General features: G+C 36.4%; 2 protein-coding genes across 3 annotated transcripts; one reads left to right on the forward strand and one right to left on the reverse strand.

Moving 5' to 3' along the window:
* Positions 1-7,409: 7,409 nt before the first annotated feature.
* Positions 7,410-11,415, forward strand: LOC137739876 (uncharacterized). Its single transcript, XM_088700446.1, has 7 exons — positions 7,410-8,658; positions 9,148-9,264; positions 9,961-10,139; positions 10,220-10,313; positions 10,522-10,599; positions 10,759-10,860; positions 10,955-11,415. The coding sequence occupies exons 1-7, from the start codon at positions 8,179-8,181 to the stop codon at positions 11,087-11,089; spliced, it is 1,185 nt and encodes a 394-aa protein (XP_088556572.1). The 5' UTR covers positions 7,410-8,178; the 3' UTR covers positions 11,090-11,415.
* A 1,087-nt stretch (positions 11,416-12,502) lies between these two features.
* Positions 12,503-17,591, reverse strand: LOC137740280 (fimbrin-5). Of its 2 annotated transcripts, none has more exons than XM_068480133.2 (15): positions 17,309-17,591; positions 16,893-17,025; positions 16,599-16,769; positions 16,227-16,462; positions 15,966-16,137; positions 15,820-15,858; positions 15,624-15,692; positions 15,382-15,498; positions 14,839-15,050; positions 14,576-14,731; positions 14,279-14,478; positions 13,799-13,965; positions 13,607-13,703; positions 13,295-13,386; positions 12,503-13,018 (listed from the first exon to the last, which is right to left on the reverse strand). In XM_068480133.2, the coding sequence occupies exons 2-15, from the start codon at positions 16,977-16,979 to the stop codon at positions 12,731-12,733; spliced, it is 2,103 nt and encodes a 700-aa protein (XP_068336234.2). In that variant the 5' UTR covers positions 16,980-17,025; positions 17,309-17,591; the 3' UTR covers positions 12,503-12,730. The 2 variants fall into 2 exon arrangements, with proteins under 2 accessions (XP_068336234.2, XP_068336233.2); XM_068480132.2 differs by having other exon boundaries at positions 16,893-17,071; positions 17,309-17,583.
* Between the last annotated feature and the right edge of the window lie 1,208 nt (positions 17,592-18,799).

An 18,799-nucleotide genomic window follows, 5' to 3' on the forward strand; every position in this document is an offset into this window, starting at 1 on the left:
CTTACCTCCCCCTAACGACGGGAAGTTTGTCCCATAGAAGTGACAATCCGTGAAATGAACGGTAAACAGATTGCCTATCAAAGGTTCTAAGTAACGAATAATCGAAGGAGAATCATATCCGACATATATTCCCATCCTTCGCTGAGGCCCCATTTTTGTACTTAAGGGCGGCGAGATCGACACATATACCGCACAACCAAAAACGCTCAGATGCAATATATCGGGTTCGTATCCGGTAACCAACTAAAGGGCACTAAATGGTTATGTCGCAACAGGCCTCATGCAGACCAACTTTGCTGCGTGTAATATTGCATGGCCCCAAGCAGCGATCGGGAGCTTGGTACGTATGACCAACGATCGAGCAATCATTTGTAAGCGCTTAACAAAAGCCTTTACTAGGCCGTTCTGGGTGTTAACATGGGGTACATGATGTTCAACTTCAACCCCAACCAACATGTAATAGTCATCAAAAGTTTTAGAAGTGAATTCTCCAGCATTATCCAATCGAATAAATTTGATTGGATAATCAAGGTGGTGAGCCCTGAGCTTGATGACAATATATATATATATATATATATATATATATATATTTATTTATTTTTTATTTTAATACAGGGGACCAGCTAATGGCTTCGCCACAGCAGTCCATCCTTCCATAGATCAGAAGATTGGGCATTTCAGCCTTTCCTTGACTACCATCATGTAATTCACCACTTACAGAAATTAAGTATTGTAAACACAAAAGTCACTCAATTAGGAGTAAGTTTTTCCCCTATTTGAGCTCCATATTCCTTGGTCACCAAGTATATATTGAACTCCAGAGTTGGATCCAACTCTAAGCCTCCACACTTCAGATTTTAGGAGAGAAAGTCTTTGTAGAAGTCGCCCTTGGACCACATTGCCCAACCCATTGTCCCTTAACCTTTTTTCCATTACCCATGCCCACCAACGAAAGGTTCATGGGCTTGTTCACAAGTCTCTATGGCTAATTGGCTACATCTCTGCTACTCTATGCTGTCTATGGACATGGTATTCATTGTACTTGGAACACGAGCTATTACAACATGTGTCATAGTAGAAGTAGAGATACGATAAAATATATCATTAATTCATTTATATGATGACAAATGATATACCAACTTATGTTTTCGTATACATAGAAAACTATCTCGAAATTTTCCAGTGTTAATGGTAGTAGCTTATTTCCTTTTTGCCTTCCTTTTTCTTGAAAGCATACTTTGGTTAATTACTCATCTTTAATGAACAACAAAAGCAACTACATCACTAAGCCAAGCTCTATCTTCATTCATTACATGATTGCTGGGAAACAGAAGAGTATGGTTCGCTAGAAGATGCACATTGTAGGATTACGGTCTCGATGAACAAATTAGCATATAACAAAAGTAAGAATTGTAGGAGAGGCAAGGTTGCAGGGGCCTTCCAATTGTATATATATATATATTACTACATTATAGTTAGGAAGAAACAGAAAAGAAAGTTGGGATAATACTTTTTGAGAAATTGGTTGATTCTACAAATTTTAATTATTGAAATAATTAAAATCAAATAATGACGATATATTGATTAAATATTGTCCACATTATTTACCAACAATTTGTATTTTTATTATTTGAGCCAATGTTCTAAAAAAGTAGGTCTTGTTTGATGGTATATGTGGGAAAAAGAGGGATGAAGAAATGATGTAGATCAGATGGCAAAGTGGATTGAAAACAAGTTGAAAGCCGCAAATCGGAGCACAAGAACAAAGCTTTGCATTTTTGAGCTCCTAATTTTGTCTTTATCACCATAATCCGATCGATCTAATGAAACATAAGCTTAGAAGTGAAATCATGATGGGTTGAAACAACTTCAATATGTTTGAATTGGCTAGGGCACAACAGCAACAACAAAAACAAATTAACAAGTACATAATAGCTATAAAATTATATGGCATGGGGTAGGGTCGTGGGCTCACGTAGCTTTAAAAACGGATCGGCTTTGTTCTTGTGCGGTTTGGTGTCCTGATTGCACTTTTGATTTGTATTAAAATGAATAATGTTTTGGACCATCTTCGTCTCTAAATGGCTGTCATGTTATGTATATAACACTTGGTCACGTTCTGATGCTCCTACATAAACTGCCATTTGCATGGTCAAGAGGATTTGGTCACTGATATTGTTACATTTTTATTTGGCTTCAAGAACTGTGAAAAATAGAGTGGGACAATTTGGCATCTTTGTTTTTTATTTTCTTCAATGCTACAATACTTGGTAATATAAAAAATAAATGACTGAGATTGAAAAAAATAATTTAACAATAAAAGAAATCAAATTTAAAAGTTTAAACTTTCGTAGCGCTGATAACAATATATTGATTTGAAAATCTTTAACTTTTTATGCAAAATTTTCACAACTTTCTATACAGATTTAATAATTATTGGTGTTTGTTTAACAATTAACACTTTTTCTTTACAGAAAAAGTGGTAGATTGTATGTCCAAATCATGCCATATATATAAGACATAATTAACAAAATAGTCAAAAAGGGAAGAGGCGCGGGACAAGTTTAGAACTGTAACAACATGTATATGGTAGAGTTTGCATGCAATCTTTGTCTACAGTGAAAGCAAGCTGCAAAGACCAATGCAAGAACTGTCAAAGAGTCTTTGCTTTGAAAATCTTTCTGTTAGATGCAAATGTTTCACAATTAAGGGTAAAAAGATTATTTGTTGCTGTTATATTACAAAAGTGGATGTGTTGGACTTTTCAGGTTGTTTGGATGAACACTACTTTTGTTTGGCAACGCGGTCGCGAAAGAGGTATTAAACGACACAAACTTGATTTAACGCAACTTTTACAGAAATCCTCTCATTTTTCTCACAAAAATGACTTGAGCCATCTTTTGCATAAATTTGTTAAAGCTATTTCTACCCCAAGGGTCAAAACTGCAATTTACTAATTATTAGGATTCTTAATTAATACTACTGTTAGGTGTTAATTTCTATAGCGGTAATTTAGAACTACAACAATAATATGGGATGGTGAGTTTACGTTCACAATTTTTTAACTTAGTTAATACTATTGTAACATATGATCATAGATGTAAGATCTCTATATACTTATTTTAGGCAACGGGTGCAAGAAAGTTTTTCTTCGAAGTGATCACGACTTTGTATTGGTCATGTCCTACATCATTGAAACCTATCAATATGTGATTGAGTAGTAGTTGTATTGAGTACTATTACAACTACATTTTGTTGCAATTGAGATGGTGACTTTGCTTGGGCCATAAAAGTTGCGTCCTGCATGATACAATCTATGATCTTGTCTGTGTAGTAAAGGAAAGAAGTAGGTGATAGCTCGTCTAATGCATGATTGAAGATGATGATTTTTGTTGAGCACAAAGGACCCCATATACATGTAACATGTAATGTTAGAGAGATTAATTATTTAAGTTAAATTTTGTAAATTATATAACGTGATTGTTGATAATTGAATTATTATTTAAATATTGATTAACGTGCTTATTTTTAATTAATGATGCATCATATAATTTACAAATTTAGTCTAAATAAATTGATCTATCTAGCATTAATCATACCGGATATATGACAGTATTGAATTGCACCTAAAGTATTGATCTTTTTTAGTACGTCTCTCTCTCTCTCTCTCTCTCTCTCTCTCTCTCTCTCACAACTGGTTGGTTAATTTGGATTCTAATTATTCTTGTTAAGTTTCAATATTATCTACTAAATCTAGTAAACTTGAAGCATGGAAGCAGCCTATAAATGATCAAACCATATTTCATATGTATGGGTCTCTCTGAAAATCCAACATACTTATCCGATGTCACCAGTTTCAATCGTTTGCATTAAGTAGATCTGGATAGCACTACAAGTCTACAACAAAACTACACCTACCTCATGAGTTGTTTTTTCAGTTATGTTTGTGCATCCCTCTTGCTAAAAGGGTGCGTGTAGACATCGAAATTTCAGTAAAACAAATGTTCACCAATGCATTAAAGTTTTGACGTGTCAAGGCATACATGGCATACGCCACGTGTTGTACAAATTGTACACATGGCGTGTGACTCAACAAAATAGGAAGAAATACCCTTGAAGGATTAAACAAGTTTTTCTTCTCATTTTGGGCAATGACAAGGCAAGTACATTTCAATCCATTGAGGATCAAAACAAGTTTTTCTTCTCATGTTGGGCAATGACAAGGTAAGCACACTTCAATCCATTACGGATCAAAGAAAGTTTTTCTCATTTGGGCAATGACAAAGCATACACATTTCAAGTTTAAAATGGTATTAAGTGGGAAATTAGGCCATAAGTTACACCACTTCAATTTCAATATTGCATTAAGTGGGAAATTAGGCCATAAGTTACACCACTTCAATTTCAATATTGCATTAAGTGGGAAAATTAGGCAATGGTGCTTGGAAAGGAAAAAAATATTTTGTGGTGGTGATTCATTCTCAAAGCCTATAAATAGGCTTCTCCATCAAGGTATCAAGCATCAAGGAATTCACAAATACATTTCTCTACTCCCAAATTGGAAGAGAATTCCCCAAATCCTTGAAGCTTTGAAACTCCAAAGCTCTCGAGCATCCAAATTCCCAAGAATTCCGAAGGATCAAGAAAGCACTCTTCGTTCTTCGTCAAATCCTCCTTCAAGATCAAGCCCCAACGGCCCTTGAAGAACTTCCACCAACTCAAGATCAAGCCCCGACGGCCCTTGAAGAAAGTGTTCATTGTTCATCAACTGTTCATCCTAAGATCAAGCCCCAACGGCCCTTTGGATCAACAACCTCAACAAATCCACACATCCAATCGTTCTTCAAGATTAAGCCCAAAAGCCCTTGAAGATCCGCTCATCCATCAACCTTCAAGATCAAGCCCAAAAGCCCTTGAAGAAATCCACACAACCATTATTCAAGATCAAGCCCCGACGGCCCTTGAAGAAAGTGTTCATCCGTTCATCAACTGTTCATCCTAAGATCAAGCCCCAACGGCCCTTTGGATCAACAACTCATCCACAAACCTACACCCTACGAAGATAGAATCAGATGACCAAATTTGAGAGAGATCGTAACCCCAAAATCATAAACACAAAAATATTATTTTGTACGCGTTATTCTTGTTTCTTGTTTCAAGGAAACTTTCGTGTTCACAGTGCGAGGAAAAAGAAGTGTAACCAAGACTGAGAAGTTCAAATGAACTCTTCGTATGAACAAAAAGAAAAATGACAATCACACTCTTTTCAGTTTCTTACACACCCTAATTAATTATGATCATTAATCTCATTTGATTTATTTGATCTAATAGTTAGAAATAAAGATGAGTGTATGAAGAACTTAAAAAGTGTGTGAAAATCACTTATCTGCAAAAAAAAATAATTCATCATAATTTTGATATGTAGAAGAATGCTAGTTATAGTCGTTTTAACAATCTCTTTCTGAACAAAGCCTGAAGTTATTTTTTTATAATCAACCCGTCAATTCACCAGTTAAGAACAGTTATATTCTAAACACGATTGGGGAAAGAAAAAAAAAACCTATAAACAAGTTAGTGTAACAAGAGCAATACCTTGAAGCCTTAAGAACATGAAATTATCACATTGTTGTTTGAACACAGATCCTCTCCGGATATGTGCAACCACAGCCCGATGATCAATGGATTCAGATCATTGAAATTTGATTCAATGACTATAAATAGAGGATCCTTCTAAACATTATAATAATTATAACCGTTGAATTAAATTTCAATAACCTGAATTCATTAATTCCCGAACTCCAGTTACACAGATCCGGAAAGGATCTGTGTTCATGTTGTTTTAGCTTCTTGCTAAAGTTTTAACGTGCTTTGTTTTTGTTTCCCTGTCCGTTTATCGGAAGCAACGAAATCAACTGTATTTTTGCAGAGAGCTCTGAGTCTCTGACTTCCTACTGCAAGTGGGACCCGCAAACAAAAACCGGCCCAGCTTCTTGTATTCGTAACAACGGAGGCCGGCCCAGCACCCGAACCAAACACGTCCACATGTCCTCCCACGAATAACTAGGCGGGCTCCAGACAGCGGCAATCCGCTGCTTGTGAGTCCGACCTCATTTACCATGCACCCGGATCAGCACACGTGTGTAGCCTTCGTACCACGATCACAACGTACAACTGTCAGTGCCTACGCGGCGTTGTCCGTCTTCTTACACAGTCTGATGATCAGGTTCAAGAATCTAAGACGCTCGCACGTGATTCAACCCGCCTATTTTGGCGCGCTTAGCGGTTGTGATCCCACAGAACGGGGCCCCACGCGACGTCCAGCTCACTAGCACTTCTGGTAATTATATCACGGGCCCTAAACAGTTAAACTTTGAGTGCAGAATTGCCCTCCTTTTAACCGTTGTGAAATGACTCGATTGTCAAACTAAAACGCGCTTTATCTTTCTGTTTTTCAAGTTTTGAACTCAATTTGGATTAATTACAGTTAACTCTTTTTAGTTAAATTAAGTTAACATCGTAACGACTTGGGTTTAATTAAATGAGGTGAGGCAATGTGCTCTCCTTTCTGTATTCGTATTTAAATTTAAATTTTTTGTTTTGTTTTATAGTTTAATTGAATTTAAAATATATTATGAACTTGATTACGAAGTGCTTGTAAATAACATAAAATGTTTTTAGAGAAAATGATTTTAAGTTTCAAAAATATTACTACAGTAAAATGCTATTTGCATATTATATTATCGTTGCCTTAAAAGAAAAAGAAAAATAACATATTGTGCGCACGGATAAATATTTAATTATTTAAGCTACAAGTCTCTTATAGATAAACTATATAGTAAGTTGTCACTTAGTATTACAATCTAATGATATTCTTTTTCACTTGTAATGAGAGGTCTTAGGGTCGATTCTCACCAAATGCGGATTTGAACCGCATTATTGCTAGCCCATTGTGAGGTTTAACCCACTTTCTCATCCGCTTAATATAGATAATATCGTTTGTTTAAAAAAAAAAAAAAACCTAAATAGTAGTTGATCTTGTAACACTTGATTTTTGTAGTTGAAAAAATTATTAGGTTCGATTTATATAGATGCAAAAAGTATATATTTTGTTGACTACAATTTAAATGAAATATTTAAGAATTTAGAGTGAACTGTCTAATATCAAAGTAACAAATTAGTAACAAAAGGAGAAACGTCAATGGATTGAAATCAAATCCTGTCTACGCTTCTCATTTTATTTTCAAATTATATTTTTTAGCTAAAATTGTCTAAACAAATAAAGTAACAAAAATAACAAACAAAACAAAAGAAGCCAAAACAAAAATAAAAAAGGGAAAGAGAAAACTCTGCATACAGTGTGTGAAATTGTGAATGTCTGTCTTTTTTCAGCGTCAACTGGCTCCAAAAACATTCAAAAGATATTTTATAGAAAGAAATTTAATAGCAAAACACACCCAAAACTAACTTATTTTACAAATTGACCCCTTCCCCATTCTTCACTATTTTCTTTCCCACTTCATACCATCCATGTTTTCTGTTAAGCTTAAATTACCCCCTAAATATTCGGACTTTCCTGCTAAACCACTTCTTAATCATCCAATTCCACTAATTACTTTTTGATCCTAAATTAGGATATTCTTGTCCTCTTGATTCAACCCCTATCTCAGATACCACTTTCTTTCCCCATTTTTCCCTTTTGTATTTTACATTGCAGGAAAAATCTCTTCTGGGTTTTGTTTCTTCTTTCCACCTTTCCTTTTATTTTTCTGGGTTTTTTTTGTCTGAAAATATTTTTTTTCCTACAAAAAAGGCCCACTAAAACTCTAAAAGGTTTTTCTTTTCATTTGTTTATTTTTTATCTTTGTTTTTTTTTTTTGGGTGGAATGTATATATATTAATGGCAGAAAACAGACTTTCATGGCCATCACAAATGCTAGGTTTTTTGGGTGATAAATTTTTGTCCCTGACTCACCTTTCATCGAATCTTTAAGCAACCCAGTTGAAGAAATCAAACACCTTGCTCAAATTTCAAAGCTTTTTTCTCAGGCTATAAATTAAGACCAATTCCATGGATTTGTAGCTGGTGGGTTTTTTCTTGGTTGACATATCCTCTCTCTCTATCTCCTCTTTCTATCTCCTCATCCTGATTCACCCCTCTGGAATCCCATTTCCAAAGAGATGTTTGGGACTCAGAGCAAGAGAGACCTGCCCCTGGAATTCCAATCCCAGATACCAATCTTGAGGCCCAGCATCCATGCCAGGAGGGCAAATCTGACTGTAAAATTCCAGGACCTTTATGGGTTTACAGTGGAAGGGAATGTGGACGATGTGAATGTGTTGAATGAGGTGAGAGAAAAGGTGAGGCAGCAGGGGAGGGAATGGTGGTCATTGGAGGCAAATAAAGGTGCAAATTGGTACTTGCAGACTTCTATTTCTGAAGGGAATTTGAAATCCTCCTTAAAGTTTTCAGCTTTGGGAAATTCCATCACTCTGAAGCGGCTGATTAGGAAGGGGATTCCGCCGGTGCTCCGCCCCAAGGTGTGGTTTTCGCTGTCCGGGGCCGCCAAGAAGAAGTCCACCGTGCCGGAGAGCTATTACGATGACTTGATCAAGGCCACTGAGGGCAAGGTCACCCCTGCCACCAGGCAGATTGATCATGTGAGTTTCTTAATTTGCCCACTCATTTGGATTTTGCAATCATAAGTTTGTGGCAAAATGTTGGAATTTGATATTTTATTGGTATGATTTTCTTGGTCTCAGCTTCCCTTTTGAGAGATGGAAGTAATTTTCAGGATGAATTTAGGAAAATATTTTTGTTACTAGTGATATTTTCTAATTTAGATTGCGGGGAGGGGGCCTCTAGGGGGACTCGAATTCGAGTGCATAGGGGGAGCACATCCGCTCTAGCCAATGTAACTATTCCCACGTCAGTGAATTTAGGAAAATATTAGCTCTAGGTAACTTTGTGGTGATCTTTGGAAATGTTCATGTTTGAGCATTTGTCTGTACCAATCCATTGGGGAAATCTTCCTTTAGTATTTACTCTAATGCTCAGAATTTATTTCAAATTATAGCTTATAGGTTGTAGCTGCATTGTCGTTGAATTTCCTCCACGTTCTGCAATTCATTCCTTGACTGTATGTGCAGGACCTCCCCCGGACCTTCCCTGGTCATCCATGGTTGGACACCCCAGAGGGTCACGCTGCTCTCCGACGTGTACTTGTTGGATATTCCTTCCGTGATTCTGATGTTGGATACTGTCAGGTGGTTCTCTTGCGCCTTTCAAAATACCCATGTTTTTAAAGTTGTGTGATTAACTGATTATCACGAGCATGAAGGTGCCAAAACCTTTATATGTTACAAAATGATGTTCCAAATTGCTGCATGTTCAAGACTGCGTTTGTTAATCATATTATTGTTTTTGTTCAGATTAAGTTCAACACTTCGATTTTCATTCTCTTTTTGGCACCGCTTTGTGTTTTACTCTTCCTTTTCAGCTTTAATTGTTAGCTAGCATCTTTTACATTGCTCCCGTTGAATCTATCTTGTAGCCACACTTATCAAATGAGAATGTCCTAATCAAAGAAAATAACAAAAATTGAATGTATCTGAATGGTTTCCGAAATACTTGTTACTACAGTACCTTTCTGTTGTTTCTTCAGCCATCCCAAAACCTTAGTTCACCAACTCATGTTGTATGCCCCAGTGAAGTATGAGTTATTTCTCCTGTAAATTTCAATAGGATTGACTGGAAAATTTTATCGATCACAATCTGCTTGCATGTTCATCCCCGCTTGTCTTTATTGCTCGAGAGAATATCTTATTTCATGTATTTTTCCAAGATAACTGATTTGAAACAACAAAGTTGGTCTTTCCTCTGTCTGTATTTTCATATGAATTATATTTACTTTTGGCTGCTGGCGTTTACTTACCTGGAATGGTTCGACCTTCTTGCTGCAGGGCTTAAATTATGTTGCAGCATTGTTACTGCTTGTGATGAAAACGGAAGAAGATGCATTTTGGATGCTTGCAGTCCTCTTGGAAAATGTGTTAGTTAATGACTGCTATACAAATAATTTATCAGGATGCCATGTTGAACAAAGAGTTGTCAAGGAGTTCCTGGATAAAAAGTGCCCGAGGTATCTTGCTTTCGGTGACTTACCTGTCTTATGTTTTACTTTCCCCTTGTGTATTTTAAAAAATTGGAAGCAAAATGCAGGATAGCAACGCATTTGGAAGCAATGGAGTTTGATGTCTCCCTTGTGGCCACTGAGTGGTTTCTATGCCTCTTTTCCAAGAGCTTGCCTTCTGAGGTTAAACCAAACCAAATCTCTCTCTCTGTCTCTCTCTCTCTCTGTCTGTCTGTCTCTGTCTGTCTGTCTGTCTGTCTCTCTCTCTCTCTCTCTATATATATATATACATATATACATATATATGTATACACACACACACACACTAGATACTTGCTGTTAATTTCCGTGACTAACACTTTCACGGGGGTTGCTCTTTTTCTCTTTCAAGACTACTCTAAGGGTATGGGATGTCCTTTTCTATGAGGGGGCTAAAGTTCTATTTCACGTTGCTTTAGCAATCTTTAAGGTACAAGAACTTCAAACATTGGCCTTTTTCATTGCTTGTATTTGTTATGCAGATTTACTACGATTTACTACCTCTTGACTGTCGATCATCTAAGTTCAGCCGAAATATTAGACATGATTACAGGAGAAGTTTGTCTGATTTTGTGATTTTCAATTGCAGATGAAGGAAGATCAGCTGCTTATAACCCATCATGTTGGAGATGTAATCAGTATTCTGCAGAGAACCACCCATCACCTATTTGATCCTGATGAACTATTGACGGTAACGCATATCTCTACAACTGCTTATTTCCCCTAAAGAAATTTATATATTCTTCGTGTCAACCTTGTATCATATGGTGTCCACACTATTGCAGGTGGCATTTGATAAGATAGGTTCAATGACAACCAACACGATATCAAAGCAAAGGAAAAAGCAAGAACCAGCGGTGATGAAAGAGCTCGATCAGAGAATAAGACGGCTAAATTCCCTAAAACTGGACGAGAAATAGTATTTGCAGCATCGAGCTGATCAAGCTGCAAAAATGTCCGGCACCCTATTGGGGGCATTGTTCCCCTCGGAAGGAAAGAAACTGAAGTTGTCGTCTCTCACCTGCGTTTCTGTATGAAAGAAACAACCAAGTAAAAGAGAGTACCTGTTGTGTATTAGCATGTTGTAGTTGGAGGTGATCAAATGTAAATTTTTAACTGTTACCGTATATGTCATTAGATACGCTGCAAATTCGGGCATTGCCGCATTTTTATGCCCTGTAATTTTTGCTTCGATGCTGTTGTGTCTGTAACTGTCACTGAATGAATTTCAATTTGTTCTACAAAATCTAATCATCTCAGAAAAATAAACTGTAAAATGGTTCTTTGTGAAATGCAGACATGGTAATCTGTGAAGAAATGTGGCAATAAATAAACGCTTAAGCAGTGCTGCGATCATAATCTTGTGATGGAGGTCACGTGTGAGCGATAGATCTTAGCAAATATGCATTAAAGCGTAACACACAGGGATTGCATGCTAAAATGTTTACTGTAGTGAACCCTTTTTTTTTGTTTTTGTGTCAGTTTTTTTTAGTTGTTAGGAGGGAGAGGGATTGAAATCGCACCAGGTGCATAGGTATGATTGTTTTTCGTCATTGCGGTAAAGCTTCATTTGTAATACATCCTACTAGCTCCATGTCAAGTGAACAAGAACATGAAAATGTCGACTAGCCAATTTTGTTTCTATTCCACATATTATGAACAAAACATTTTTATACATTTGTTTCTTTTGTAACTTTTTGGTCTTAGGAGCCTATAATTCCATACATTTATTTTATTTGTACAAATATAATTTGAGTGAATTTTTTTTTTCAGGGGAAATTGGGTTAAATGAAGAAGATTTTACAAATCTTAATTATTAAAATGATTAAAATTAAATGACGACAATATCAATCAAATATTGATGATACTATCGATCAGATATTTATAACACATCAACAAATCTCCAAAAGGGATCAATCTGACAAATAGAGTTTGTATTTTCATCATTTTAGTCAAAATCCGCAAGGTTCTCAAAAAATAAATGAAATAAAAACGAAATAAACTCCAATACCAAGATCTAAGTTTTTTTTTTTTTTTTTTTTTTTTAAACAAACGATAATATATACACTAAGGAGGTGGGGAGTGGACTAAGCCTTATAATAGGTTTGCCATAATAATGTGGCTCAACTTCGCCTTAGGCTAGAATCAAACCTAAGACCTCTTACTTACAAGTAAAGACGAATACCAAGATCTAATCTTTAATTTCAAAAAAATTAAGAAATGTGCTTAGGGCCTTCCTCTCAACCTACTGTTTTTCAGGTTCAAACACATATTCTCTCATTAGTGCAGTTAAGAATAAGAATATCGTTTGTATTGAAAAATATAAGAAAAAGTAAAAAATGAATTCTTATATTATTCAGAATAATTAATGAAATAGCCATTAAAAAGAATAGTCCTAGGTACAAAAATCTCTAATTAAAATTTACAAAACTCTTTCCCTTTCTTTTCCTGTGGTTTACAATAGCATTACGAAGAGAGCGTCTGATAACTGCAACCAAGTTTCCTCTTATTCCTCCTCTCTAGAAACCAAAAAACAATGAAATGTGATCAAGTATATCCTGTCATTTTTCACCAGAAGTGTCCTTTTTTTCATTTTCTACAGACGATTCCTCATTTTCGACCTTCGAGGGATTTTCGTGTTCTGTCTGTTGGGAGGTTGGGTTTGAAGCAGCTTCGTCCACAGACAGATTGGAGACTGCACTGGCCAAAGTTGCTTCCTTCTCGCCATCAGCGGAAGCTGTAGGGGACCCGTCAGGAGTGCTAAGGTTTGATTCCGCTTCCCCTCCCGGTTGCTGCAGACTCCAGTACATGATGCTTGCAGTCAAAGTAAGCATCATCTTCTGGTTTACCTGTCATACAAAAGCACACAACAGTAGAATTTGGGTGTTACATATGCTAACTAATGTAATAATGCACTGAAGACGGTAAACTGCGCTGTTGGTTGAATCCAGTTTTCAACTGAATAGTCATATCTACTTCACATACATCGGTTAAACAGAAACAAATAAGAAATCAAATGACATATTCAGGTGCCAGACGGGACAGAAAGTACTCGATGTTTTCATATATTCGAGTCAAGATGACACAGATGAGTATGTTATAAATGTATACTATAATATCCATACCACCAAAATGTCCTCTGGTAACAAGAAAATGGAGCAACCTAGCTTTCGGGCAACACTGATTATATACGTTGCATTCAACTTCTTATCTTCCTCTGCAATATTGAAGATAATGAATTTAAAAACTTGAGTGGTAAACAACAAGAACATGAGAAAAATGAGAAATGTGTTTCAATACTATAGTATCAGTCTATATACATGTCCATCTCCAATAGTTCGATACAAAAAATTTTTTAGCGAGTACAATGAAACACATATACAAATCGTAGTGTAAAAGAAAACAAAATTGATCATGAAAAATAAAAAATAGAGTACCAGTTTCCCCCTTGGTGGCAAGGCTCCAGTTGACCACCCTTGGCTCCACAGAACTAAGAAGCTCGAGGAAGAAAACTCCACTTGAAAGGTTTTTATCCTAAAATTTTGAAAGTTCAATTAAAAAAAAACCATAAGTAAAAACTGATTCACCAATCATGGGATCCAAGTGATCAGTGAGAAAGGCTTAATTACCTTGAAACTCTCTATTTGGGAGGTTCTACCCGCCTTCTTAACTTTTTTGTTCGCCCAGTTTAGAATGTCAGCATCAGTAATCTCTTTACCCGCTTTATCTTGGGAGTGGGATCTCAAGTTTCTCAAGAGTTGAAGCATACTAAACCTCATCAACTGCCATAAAAATGCTGCAGAGGTAGAAAAGTTAAAATGTTATCATTTACATCATAAAAATATGAATTAAGAAAAAGGGCCATGGGCGCGATTTGTCTTAAGCACAACCAGAAACAAAATCAAGCCCAAAAGAACGCAAAAAACAAAAACTCACGTAGTCAACATATCATCAGAAACCACAACCTCGGTCTTTTATTTTGCCAAGTGGATCAGAAAACGTATAGTTCTAAGGAAGTAACTTAACTTTGAAGCTTTGCTTGGATGCAAAAATTGAATATTGCGGTCATACCAAGATAGAACATGAAAGTAAAAACTCTTCAAACTTACCCAGTATGAGCTTCTTATTTCCTTGCACAATATCATTCCCTGCTACATTCACAAGGGAGAAATTTAATTCCTTTCCAATCTCTATAACTTGGTTGGCATTCTCGACTTTTCTAAACGGCATTTTTATTGGAGGCTTTGATGCCTTCTTCCAGTTGACTGATCCTGAAGAAATTTTGTCAAGCACTTCTAAAAGAACCCATCTGCGTGCACAAGTGAGATATATTAACCACGGGACAACCAGGCACAACAGGTACGTGCTTCGAAGGGGTAAGCATGAGAAGGAATTGAAAATCTCACCCATTTCTGACATCTTCAAAAAGATTATTGACATAGGTAGCAGTTCCAAGACTGTTAATCCACAGTCGGAAACATCTCTCTTCTCGAGAAGTTTCGGCATCATCTGTCATCATCTCAGCAAAGGACATTTTTTTACTATCAGCAGACAACCCATTTCTGCAATAGAGAAAGCCACACACGATTAACTCAGTACAATTAATTTGCAATAGAGAAGCCAAATTTGCCAGCTCAAACTAAAGAACTTGAGAAGTACTGTTTCCTGCCTGTGCTGGAAAATTTGTGCAACAAATGCAAGATTAAGATTTGGTGAGCCCTCAACAATGTCTTTTGGAGTAAGGTATCTTTTGCAATCCAATTTCTCTGCTTGCTCAAGAACCAGGTTTGCTCTTTTTGTAGGATCCTTCATATTCAAGGCGGCAGGGCCTGAGTGCTCTGGTGCAAGAGCATTAAGCAGGTAAGCATAAGCCTCTCCATCCTGAAAATGCATCGGGTTTATTACATAACCACGAGAACAGGAAAAAAACTCAACAACATACTTTAAAACAAGACTAAAACATGTTGGATACAAGTTTTATGCAGAATATTGCTTTTCTTTGTAAGTCAGCAAGAAATTCTAACTGCACAGCAGCAACTCAAGTAAGATACGATGTATGATGCATATAAAATATGCATATAAAATATCCTCCCTCTTAATTGATAATTTAGTGGTCAGCTTACAGGAAACGGGAAGTACAACTGTAACACCGTAACAATTAGGTTTATGCTTAAAATGCTTATCATTACTAAACTGGTCAGCTCATTCTTACCTTCACATCAGAAGAGAAGTTTGTGACTTGCTTTTCGTAGCCAGCTTTCTTTAGATGAAAATTCATCCATTTTAGTAGAACTTTCTCAGGTGGTAGACCCAATAGCTCCTCCACATCCTGTCCATGAACACAACACCTGAAGTAAGTTTATGTGCTTATCCACAAACATGGCGAAATGTAAATGGAGATCATCTACCCTTATCCAAACATGGATAAAAGGAAAAAAAAAATAAAGATTTGACCTTGCTGTCATCCACCAATTCCACAAGTTGTGGAGTTTTCTTCAGATTAAGATCAGCTAACAGTTGAATCTGATAATACCACCATGAGAAAAACGAGTTAAAAGTTTACGCCTCGATAACCCAAATCTTGAAACGCTGGTTTCTATGATCTAAGAGACACAAAAGAAAAAAAGCAAAAATGTTCCACACTGCATACCTTGATTATTTGTGAAATCAAGCCAAGTACAAGATGGGGCTGCAAATTAAGAATATGTGAAAACGTTCCGAGAAAACTGGAAGCTCAGAACAATCAGGAAAACTAATAAAAACATTCCAATAGGTAGCTGCTAGTGCTCAACTTACTCGTGCTTCAACCAAATCCTGTGTGCCGATGTTAACTACAGTACAGCCGATAGCCTTAGCAGAATTAAGACAAAGGGTATGGTTCTCATTCCTCTCCCATGGATTAAGAACTGCTTTAGTGTTGATAGCTCGCTCATCTATAGTCCCAGGAACAGCTATATTGATAAGCTTACTACATCAAACAAATAAAATAATTAAGAAACTTGAAAAATGTCAGTTGACTCTACTGAGTATAAAATTGAGTGGGTCAAGAAACACTACCAGAGTAGTACTCCGTCTTTTGCAACATCAAATAGAGCATTTGTAGATGGATCTAAAGGAAGATACTTCTTCAAGAACGGATCTTCCGCCAGGTAGCCATTAATGTGAGCAACATAAGAAGACTTCTCAGAAGTATTAATCGCGTGGTGAACCGTTGTTGTGGTTGCCTTGAGAAAGGAAGATTGTTTTGAACCGCCAGATCTTGCATTTTCACGTGCTTGCAAATTCAAATATGCCTGCCATTTAGCAAATCCGATTCCATTGTGTCTAACAAATATCAGAACATGATGTAAAAGAAACAAGACTGCAAATGCATACTCCATCAAACGATTATGAATAATCCACTAAGTGCAGGAGAAATGGAAGACTCACCCGAAGATAGGACTCAAAATCAATTTCTTCACCAATGTTATTGCCCGACTCCAATAAGATTGATTTAATCTCATCTTCATTGAACATATCACTGAAAGCCTTCAATTTCGCAAAAACAGGCGGCAAATCTCCCAATGTGACTCGACCAGACTGATTCCTTATCGAAAGAAACTAAAACCAATGCAACCAATTTCACATATCACCAAAAAATGTCCACTTGATCATAAAATTTCTCCTAACAATTTGACAGAATACAAAATGCATAAAATTGATAACCAATCACAAAAAGCTTACTTTCGATTTGAGGGTGCGAAGCTCGACTTGAGTGAATTGGCTCTGCAGCCATGTATCAGAAACAATAACTCCTTCAAATGCAGACATCTTCCCCTTTGTTTGTGCCGAATTCCCAGTACAAAATACTAAGACACTGAATTCCCCAGAAACAAAAATCACATATTTCAATCTTCAAATAGCTATAAAGATGACAATGTTCGACGTGTTAGCATGTAATTATTAATCTGGCAACAACAGAAACACAAACTAGATCGATATATGAAGAGAACCCAATTGAGGAATCATATCATAGATGCAGAATAGCATGCACGTCGATCAAAAAACGCGTTTTTAAGATTGACCCAGTAATCGAATCATACAGTAACGGACATAAACATATAAAATAATCAAAACCCACGTCGGGAAATGGAGTGTACCTCACGGAGATTCAGAAGACAAAACCGAAATTGATGGACTTTCTCATTGATTCTGCAGAAGTTTGGATGTTGGAGAGAGAGAGAGAGAAAGATGTTTGTGTGTAGATTGATGAAAGGAAAGAAGTCGAGAGTGAGAGAAGGAGAGAAAAACGTGTAGGCGGAAGGACGCGCGAAGAGCCAGGGGAAGGAAAATAGATAGGAAAATGGAAAAGCAGAGGAGGAGAGGCCGGCTATGTCTGCGTAAAAGGAATGTGAATGTCTAAAAATATTTTGAGGGAAGAGGAATGTGGTCGGTTTGGCATCTTCTATAAATTTCAAATCATTTACTGTGTTTCCACATAAGCATACACATTGTGAGCACTCTCTCACGTCAGAAAGTTATGAAATTTTACAATAGTTGATAAAAGTTTAGTTACTTTTTGTATTGTCAATTAATTTTTAAATTTAAATTTCAACTGAGCATATCGTTGTGTGTTAGGCTTGTTGCGTGTGAAGAATTATTTCAAAAACATATTGATTGCTTGTTGAATATTTAACAATTCACAACAAATAAGAAAAGGTATACAAAAGTTTGGACCTTGATATATAGTTTGAACATTGTGCAAGTTCCCTAGCAAGAGTAGAAAAATGTTATTGTAAAATGGTAGCTTGTAAACGGTTTAGCTGATGCAAAGGGTTGACAAACCAGAGGTTAGTCCAGTTGGTAAGAGCATTGCACCCAAGTTTGAAACCTCTTCTTTATAAATTAGAGTAAAAATGTTTAGAATATCATCTCGTAAAAGTAGTTGACAAACAAAGCAAATGTTGTGATGAGCAAAAGTAGGGCCAGTTTCATAGCATGACTTGTTGTCGTGCTTGTCGACGGAGATGTATCACATTTCCATCTCTCCAAGTCACGCGACAAGTGCTATAGTGAGATGAAAATACATCTTCAATGACACCCAAGTCTTTGTCGACGGAGATGTATCCCATTCTCATCTCTCCAAGTTACGCGATGAGTGCTATAGTGAGATGAAGATACATTTCTAGCGACACCCAAGTCTTTCTCCTCGTAAAGTAAAGATCAGTTTAGTGTGCACTGCTTAATCTTTTTCTATGAAACATGTTTCTTAATGACACATCTTCCTTAATGTGAAAACTCTTCCACTTTCAGATGCATATGTTTTTGTCTCGATGATTGTCTCAGCCTGCTCTGAAGAAGCAAAAACCAGCAGGCGATCCCCATAAAGGGCTGGTTTGGTATTGCTGTGCTTTGAAAAAAAGTTGTTTTTGCTATGCTGTGAGAATAAGTAGCTGTGAAATAAATAAGCAGATTGTTGGGTAAACTTTTTTGTAAAAGTACTTTTGAAAAAAAAAAAAGTATTATAGTATTTGGTAAACTTTTATGTAAAACAGATGTGAAAAAAAACCGGTTTTTCAAAGCTTGGTTTTGTAGCTTCTTGTTTTTGGCTTTTTTTCATTCAAAACTGTGAAAAAAAAACTGAAACTAAA

Source organism: Pyrus communis, chromosome 9 (assembly GCF_041283825.1).
Source record: "Pyrus communis isolate YQ-2024b chromosome 9, ASM4128382v1, whole genome shotgun sequence".
Lineage (NCBI taxonomy): Eukaryota > Viridiplantae > Streptophyta > Magnoliopsida > Rosales > Rosaceae > Pyrus > Pyrus communis.

Excerpts from the sequence above, each read along its gene's own strand:
- LOC137739876 (XM_088700446.1), top strand. The coding sequence starts at position 8,179 with ATGTTTGGGACTCAGAGCAAGAGAGACCTGCCCCTGGAATTCCAATCC. Across the intron at positions 8,659-9,147 it reads CCACCAGGCAGATTGATCAT|GACCTCCCCCGGACCTTCCC; the intron begins GTGAGTTTCTTA and ends CTGTATGTGCAG. Across the intron at positions 10,600-10,758 it reads TTGCTTTAGCAATCTTTAAG|ATGAAGGAAGATCAGCTGCT; the intron begins GTACAAGAACTT and ends TTTCAATTGCAG.
- LOC137740280 (XM_068480133.2), bottom strand. The coding sequence starts at position 16,979 with ATGTCTGCATTTGAAGGAGTTATTGTTTCTGATACATGGCTGCAGAGC. Across the intron at positions 13,966-14,278 it reads AAATAAGAAGCTCATACTGG|CATTTTTATGGCAGTTGATG; the intron begins GTAAGTTTGAAG and ends CTACCTCTGCAG. Across the intron at positions 13,704-13,798 it reads CCCAAATAGAGAGTTTCAAG|GATAAAAACCTTTCAAGTGG; the intron begins GTAATTAAGCCT and ends TCAAAATTTTAG.